Raw genomic sequence first — 8,601 nt, forward strand, 5'->3', positions numbered from 1 at the left:
GCTTTGCCGCTGAGCTAAATCCCCAGCCCCTAGAGTCACGTTTTCATTTGTTTCCCAGATTCATTCACTCATACATTCATTCAGTATATATTGGCTGAATGTTCATGCTGTGCTGAACTCTATCAAGTACAGAACACACAGCAGGACCCAGAACTCCTTGGTCTTTTCCTTTATGGGATTTACAGCCTAAAAGAAGAGGCAGGTGTGACATATGATCTCCCTCAGTTATACGACCTCAGCCAAGTTATATCATCTCTTATCCTTGTCTTTCTCCTTGTTAAAGAAGAAATAATATAGGAGATTGAATAAGGACTTGAATGTGACAATGCATAAAAGTACCTGGCACCTGGCAGGCACTCACACAGCAATGGCCCCCCTGTTGGTTGCATGCAGACCTGAGGAAGGCAATGTGGGAGACGGAAAGGGCCCCGGATGCAGGAATCCGATCCAGGCTGGTCTCTCACCAACTGAATAACACTGGTCCTCAATTTCATCATTAGAGCAGGCTCACGGGATCCCATGTTCCCTAAAATTCTGTGCCTCTGACATTCTGTGACCCACAAGGACACAATAAGTGGTATACAGACTGGCTGAGTAATATGTGTGCCACTGTGGAAAGCAAGAGGTTGTTATCAAAGCCCAGAGACATAGGTCTTGTCATAAATATTAAAGGGCACTCTCCACACCAAAGGTTTTTGAAATTTTTCAAATATACAAAAAGTTTGAAGAATTTAACAATAACCTCCCTACCTAGATTCTGTGCTGAATTTATAAATCTATATAGCATCCTTCCATGTGGCAATTCATTTTATTTATTAAGGTTTGTTTTATATGCTCTATGATTCACCCATTTTAAGGTCTAGTTGGGTGGATTTTAGTTATTGTGCACAGTTGTCTAACCCCCTCCATAGTCAATCCAACAAGGTGTCCTTGCACCATTTCAGCGTTGACACCCTCTCCCCCTATAGATGCGTTAGGTGACCTTGCTTGCTTTGTTCAGATGAGGTCATGGAAGTAGCGTATGTCGGGGGAGAGATGGTGGCCAGTGGATGGCTGTGCATATAGTGGGTCTCTCTGAGCCAGTTCCCCATGAGTTTTCCTTTCTTGTAGTGGCCACAAGGTATGTGTTAGTTTGCTTAGAAGCAGCAATGCCATGTTCTTCTCTAAATGGTGACTTTTGGAAGAGGGCCTTCAAGAGCAGTCTCATCATTTCTCCTGCTGAATTCTGGCCAGAAGCGGACACTCCCTTGAAACACCAATGGCTCCCTTGTATTTTTTCTCCAATGCCGTAAATCATCCCTGCTGGTAACACTTTCTTTTTGTCTATCACTAGCCTATGAGAACCTGTTTCCCACAGCATCCACGACATCAGAGGCTCAAAAACCACCTTCTGCACAATCAGGTAGGGTTGTGTCATTTTGTATTGTCTTCTGAGAAGCTTTGACAATGAAGAAATCAACAGGTATCACTGAGGACTTGTACAGCAATGAACTAAATAGGCCCTCAAGTAGGCTAAGTACACTGGGGCACCACGGCTGTGTGGCAAATAGAGGAGAGTGGGTGCCATGGTGCTCTGAAGAGGGTCTGCATTCAGACCTGAAGCATCATGGGAGGAAACACCACATAAACCAGGATCTGAAGGGTAATGGGGCCATGGGATTGTTCCAGGCAGAAGAGAGGTCAGGTAATTAGACTGTCTGAACTGTGGGGTGGAGACACTCATTTAGTTCCCAGGTTAGACCCTAGAGTTGGTCAATAACCACGCAGTTAGTGAAGGGTTGGTGACTTGGGCTCTCTAAAATGGCTTTTTGCTGTGGTGAGGAAGGAGTAATATATAAAGGTATGCTGCCTTTAGTTGAATCTCAGATTTTACAAAATAAGTTCAGACTGAGGCAAGATACAGCAAAAATAAAATATTGGGCCCACCAATTCCCTTACTCTAGTGTACAGCCAAAAGAGTCAAGGAGGGCTGAAGGAGCCACGTCATTGCCCAGGACTGAGAAGATCTCTGTGGAATAGTGCTTGGCAAGCACTACAACTCCTAGTCAGTGACCATGGCCTTGGGTACCTGGCAAGCACCAAAGGCACCATTATTGGCTTTATGACCTTCAGTTGCCTGAATCCACACTAGACATCTTTGATTTCTTCATTTGCTTAATAACTTTTTACTTTGCATGCCTAGCCTATTATACACCCTGAACCAGGTCCAGCAATAACACATAAATGACTCAAATATAGTCCCATTTCTTGGGGAGTGTGTAGCTTAGTAGGGAGACAAGTCTTCTGCACAGAAAGCTGTAACACAGGGAGAAAGTGGTCTTGCCACAGGATAGAGGCCCTCTCATACTTTTCCTGCACCCTCACACTGTCACTTCTGTGGCTCTGTGCCACCAGGGGAATGCTCTGAATGTGTTCTGCAATAGTTCTGACCACATGCATTGTCTCGACCTCCATCTCACCCGCTGCTGATGAGATCCTAGCCCATCTCTGCATTCCTACTCAGCTTGCAAGCCAGATAAACTCCTAAAAAGCCCTCTTCTGAGTGCTTTCACAATTTTACCCTCACAGTAGCTTGTGAAATACTTAATATTATCCTCAAGGCCACAGAGCTAGTTAGGGATGCTGGACTTCAGGCCCAGTCTCCCTGACCAGACATCCATTGCTCTTTGCACTCCTCCCCTCAGTGCCTCCTACCACTTGCAGGGGAGATGCGATACTTATGTCATTGGCTTTACATAAAACAGTGTAGCCAGGCCCAGGAGTACCACAACTAAGAGCTAGAAAAGGAAAATGGTCTTTGTGATCACAAAAGGCTTCATGGAAGAGAGGCACCTAGAATAGAGCTTGAGTAATGGAAATATTTAGAAGGCCAGGAATACTGGAACAGTGTACTTCAAGGCAAGTGGATGGTATGAAAAAGAAGGAAGGGGATGTGAGGCACTTCTTAGTGGGTGAGCATTTGCTTTCATGGCACAAATACCCACTCAAGCAAAATTAATGGAAGGAGTCCATGGAGGGAAGTAGGGGAAATCTTAGAGAATCCAACTGAGGGAGTCCAAACTATACAGCCGTTCTCTCACACTCTGCCTCTCTCTTTACCCCTCTCATGAATTGTTATTCTAAGTGACTTCTCTACGTTCTGACCTACCCATAGGTGACTCATCGTGGCCAAGGCAAGTGAAGTGTCATCCTGAGTCTGCCAGCTCTCTTTGCAATTCCACATGCCCAGCGGAGAGAATCTGGCACGCTCTGTCACAGGGATTGATTGCTTTAGAGTCAAGCGTACACTCTAGTCCAGTCACGCTGGCCAGGGAGACTCCATCCCAGGGTACATGATGTTGGCTCCATACCTCCTAGCTATGGATAGATCAGGTTACTATGAATAGGGAAATGTATACATTATCTATTGCCATGTAAAACCACCCCCAAACAGTGACTTAAAACAATAACCATTTATAATTTCTCATGAGTCTGTCAGTGAGCCTGGCAATTCTGCTCTCCTGGGATAGACTTGATCTTAACTGAGCTTGCTCGGGCATCTCTGGCTGGCTGGCAGGTCAGTTGAAGACTGAGTGGCCTAGGATGATCCCTTTCACATGTCTGGCAGTTCTGTAGCTGTCTCCTGATATGATAGAGGTAATGAAGCTACATATTCTTTATCACCCAGTAGGCTATCTTGGCTCATCCATATGATGTTCCAGAGTGTACAGGGGATGAGCTGGAGTCTTAGAAGCCTCCTGCACCCTCTCTGTGCCCAAGATGATATTCTGCCATACTCTCATGGCCAAGGCAAGCCAAAGGCTTCCATGCCAGCACCAAGGAGTGAGGATAGAAGCCCAGCCTCTCAATGGGAGGCTACAATGTCACATTGCAAAGAGCATGGGTACAGGAAAGGGAAGAACTGTGGTCATACCTGTAAATGATTCACCACAGGCAAGCTGTCTTAAAATAGGGTATGGATAAGAAATATATCACAAGTTCTATAGAGCAGACCTGGTGGGGCATGGCATGGACTCCCTCATAGCAATGCAAGGATAAACAGTTGTGCAGAAAATAGCCAACAATGGGCAGAGGGGGCAGCTATCATCCTTTGGTGCCCTTGTTCTTCCCCCAGGAGGCTGGGTCCCTGTGCGGCTGGTAGGTACCAATGAACGTTGTGCAGGCCGTGTTGAACTTTTCTACCAGGAAGTCTGGGGAACCGTGTGTGATGATCTCTGGGACCTTCCACAAGCAAACATCATCTGCAGGCAGCTGGGATGTGGCTGGGCCATTTCAGCCCCAGGTGAGGCCCACTTTGGAGAAGGTTCTGGGAAGATACTTCTTGATGATGTACGCTGCAGGGGAGATGAGCAGTACCTTGAGGAATGCTCCCATATTGGCTGGTTCTCCCACAACTGTGGTCATGGAGAAGACGCCAGTGTGATATGTTCAGGTCAGTCCTGCCCACTCTCCCAGACTGAGCCTAGACAGTGCAAAAATAACTGTTGAACATGAACCAATTTGTTATTCACTCATAGCAGATGTTTTCATGTTTCTAGATGCTGAATATTCAATAGCTGCACTACCAGGTAAGGAAGGCAATGTTTATGGCTGCAGCTTATCAATACCTCAGGGAAGGTATTCGACTGGAAGTCATGTGTGTGTTATTCTCCCTAACCAGTAGAGTGACAGAAATGTGGAATGACCGGATTGTCTGCTGGGGAGGTATATATTACCATAGCAGTCACTTAGCCCAGCCTCATTTGCTGTCTTTCTACCTACTCCATTGTGCATTTCACAACCAGAAAATGCATTCTTGGATTCTCAGACTTCTGCAGAGCACTTTTAGTTTGTCAACTCAGGTTTGTGCAAAGACAACTTGATATGGATGGGTAGCAAATGGTTAAAATATGAAAGATGGTTAAAGATGCTTCCTGCCTAGTACAAATGGTCAATGGGACAGACATGGGAAAAATCACTCCCTCTTTGCTTCTGGCGTGCTGCAGGTGCAATCCTGGTCCCACACAGGTTCATACAGAGTGTAGGTTATTCCTATGCACTCCCAGCCCCAAAACCTCAAGTTTCCCATGTCAGTGTTCTCATTCACTCATTCATTCTGTTTGGGTGTCTGTCTTTCTGTATGTATGTGTCTGTCTCTCTGTCTTTCTCTGTTTCTGTCTCTCACTTCTCCAGATCCCCCTCCAAGGTCACATGATACTCTGCTCTTAGTTATCCCTTAGTCAGAGAATGAGTTATGACTAAAGCTAGTTTGGCAAAGTTTGGCAAAATGTTCTTTACATCCCCTCCTAGGTTGTCGACTCTATCAGTTGGAAATAAATTGATCCAGAAAGAAAACTTCCAAAAGGAGATGCTAAGCTGACTGTCACTGGCGAGGAGAAGTAAGGAAAGGAACGTGTTAGTTTCCATCACAGTGGCAAACATCTGACATAAATCAGCTTTCAGGAAGAAAGATTTATTTTGTTTTCAGGTTTCAGTCCATGGCTAGCCAGCTCCTCTGCTTTAGGCCTATGGCAAGGTCAAAACATAATAGAGGAGGAGCGTGACATGAGAAAGTTGCTCACTTCACAGTGGCCAGAAAGCAGAAAGACAGAGACAAATTACACTCTTCAAAGGCACACTTCCAGTGACCTACTTCCTCCAAGTAGACCTTACCTTGAAGAGTTTCCACCACCTCCTACCAGTGCTATCGGCTGGAAACCAAGCTTTCAACACCTCAACTTTTCTTAATTTTTATTTTTCATTACTACATGTGTGTAGTACATGATTACATTCGTCATGGGGATTGGGTACATATACATAACGTGTCTTAATTTTTATGTTCCCTTTCCCTCTCCTTTCTTCCACCTTCCTCCATCTCTCAGTCCCTATCCTACTTGCAAAAGATCTACCTCCCTGTTTCTTATTATCTGTCTTTTATTTTGCTCTTTAATTTAATTATACTTCAGTATTCTCATTTAAGAGAAACCATATGATATTTAATCTGTGTGTCTGATTTATTTCAGTTAGCATTATGATCTTAAGTTGCATTCATTACATGAATTTTTAAGGGACAATTAAGGTCCAAACCATAAGAGGACCTATAGCATCTTTAGGTCCTGATTCAGTATCTCTGAGCAGCACTAGGTCAGAGGAATATAAATGAGTGGTTCTTCTTCTTCCTGCATCGCAAGCTTATAATTCCCAGCCACTGGGTCTCTGGAAAATGCTCCAGGAGCCAGAATTTCATGTCTTTAGTTCTTAAAATTCCCAATTTAAAAATACCTCACTGTCATGTATGACAACAACATAATGCCTCAAAGTCTGGGAAGGATCTAGGTCAGTGTTTCTTGCCTCTTGCACATTTATATCCTTTTAGGGTCAGGCCTCTCCCCCAGAGACTTGACTCAGCATTTCTGAAAGAAGCTGAGACAGTGTGTTCGTTACAGGCTGCTCAGGCTCCTCATGCTCAGACAGTGATGCAGACCACAGCATCTGCCACCAGTCCACATGTCATTTTGTTTTGGCAGGTCACCCAATGACTGTCTCAGCAGGAACAATGGCTAGAGGTGAGAACTTTATGTGCGTCCTTAGATGCCCTTTTCACTATCATTTAGTTCGAGCTCTGAAACGGTTCTTCAAAAAAATATGCCAAAATACCACTACTCAATCAAGGTCACCCCTCTGAAACTGTTCTGGATAAAGGACCCAGGAATAAAATTAATGTAAGCTTCCAGTTAGTCAAAGAAGAAAATCCAAATAATCAGGTAATACCATCCTTCTTGGTCTCCCTGAGTGCGGGGGACATATGTAGCCATGAATAGAGTGGTGCTGCCAAGGGGGTACCCAAGACCACGACTATACAGTTTATCCACCATAATGAGCCCAGTTTTCTTTTTCATCCTTTTCTCTGACAATCTCAGTTCTTCTCCAGACTTTCTTTTACATCTGCCACTTTCTATCTGTTTTGCCTGTTCTTTGGGTTTCTAGAAATTTCATAGAACTTTTCTTAGCACCACTTAGAGATAAAAGATTAAAATGCCTGGATAGCCTGGATAGCCTTTCAGAGAAAAGCCACAGTTTGATTGGCCAGGGCCGATCAACGGTTGGTACACTTTCCACACACCCAGATAACCCGGTGGAGAAAAGCCAGATATTTCCACAGCTACTGGTATCAACTTTAATTTCAGATTGAGGGTTGGACAATGGATAGACAGACAAGCAGATGAAGAAACAAACAGATGAGTGGACAGGTAGACAGAAAACATTACAGTATTTGAGGTATTGGAGTGATGAATTGCTGAGGGCAACTTCTTTCTACTCAATTACAGATTTTTTCAAATGTAATTTTAAAAAATTACAACTGATGGTGCCTGAGACTCTACTATCATCCTGTGCACAGGTCTACTTTGGACCAGCCTGGTGCAGATCATTACTCACAACTACTAGTGATGCAACAAAAAAAAATTACAGCACCCACAGCAGGGGAGGAACAAGCAAGAAAGGTTCTAGCCACTGTTAGTAAGCCCTTGTCAATGGTGAAATTCTCAAAAGAAAAGAGAGATGTTTTAAGTTTCAGACCAGTTCATGCCAAATCTCCTAAGTTTGCAAGACTTTTTAGCCTAATTTAGCCCCAAGCATACCCACAAGATAATGACCAATGAAACCCTTTTTTGGAAAAGTGGTGAAAATGAAACAAAAAAGGTATGAATTACAAAATTATTAAACTGAGCAATGAACAAAACTGAAACTCTAAAGTGTCTCTCTGCATTTAGAAAAATCTCAGTGTGGTGGCACTATTACTAACTCATCTGGAGCGATTAGGAATCCCCCAAAGAATGAAATGCATGACAACATCACCTGTGTGTGGGAGATCAAGGCAAATGCATCTGATCATATACTGCTGGCATTTCCATATCTTAAGTAAGTACTAAAGGCATTAAGTACTCTGTGTAATTTAAAATTCCACTTATTTATTCTCTTGTTGAGTCTCATAAACAATAGTCCTTTGCGCATTTTAATCTCTTTGTTTGGAAATAACTAGACACATAGAATACAAAAGTAATACAAAGCCCTGTGTATTGCTCTAACTATAGGTGTGGGGGGGGTCTATGCAACTTTATCCCATGTGTAGGTTCATGTAATCACTATTATATTCTAGATACAGATCTTTTCCATTATCACAAAGAAATTAACCTTTACATTTGTCAACTTCCCCCTGTCTGTCTTCTAAGATTGTAATCTGCTCTCTGTCAGCTCTAATTTGTTGTTTTGATAATGAAATTATACACTGTGTAGCTTTTGGAGACTGAATACTTGCACTCAAGATGATTCCCTTGAAATGCATCCAGGCTATTGTATGCATCAATAGTTTGATCCTTTTAACTACTGAAAAATAGTCTACTCCTGTGCCTGTAGCAGAGCCTGTTTAATCCTTTCCCCCTTGACAGACATCTGGGTTGTTTTCAGTCTTGGGCTATCAGAGATAAACCTTCTATAAACAATCTCATACTTTTGAAACTGCCAAGTAGTTGCTTGATTCCTTTATTGGTACAGTCATTGATATATTGATGTAACTGGGATTAAGTTTGTGCCTAAAATTTGCCAAGCACAAAGCCAAAATTA

The 8,601-nt window shown here is 43.2% G+C and overlaps 1 protein-coding gene across 1 annotated transcript in view; it reads left to right on the top strand.

Moving 5' to 3' along the window:
* The window catches only part of LOC102010255 (deleted in malignant brain tumors 1 protein), an 86,293-nt gene that overhangs the window by 22,150 nt on the left and 55,542 nt on the right, over window positions 1-8,601 (top strand). Inside the window, exons 14-18 of the mRNA XM_013503021.1 lie at window positions 1,334-1,402; window positions 4,115-4,432; window positions 4,539-4,568; window positions 6,507-6,545; window positions 7,752-7,899. Of these exons, the coding sequence (XP_013358475.1) occupies window positions 1,334-1,402; window positions 4,115-4,432; window positions 4,539-4,568; window positions 6,507-6,545; window positions 7,752-7,899 (604 nt within the window). The remainder of the gene's footprint in view (window positions 1-1,333; window positions 1,403-4,114; window positions 4,433-4,538; window positions 4,569-6,506; window positions 6,546-7,751; window positions 7,900-8,601) is intronic.

The sequence above is a fragment of the Chinchilla lanigera genome, unplaced genomic scaffold (genome assembly GCF_000276665.1).
Source record: "Chinchilla lanigera isolate Chin_1 unplaced genomic scaffold, ChiLan1.0 scaffold00076, whole genome shotgun sequence".
NCBI lineage: Eukaryota > Metazoa > Chordata > Mammalia > Rodentia > Chinchillidae > Chinchilla > Chinchilla lanigera.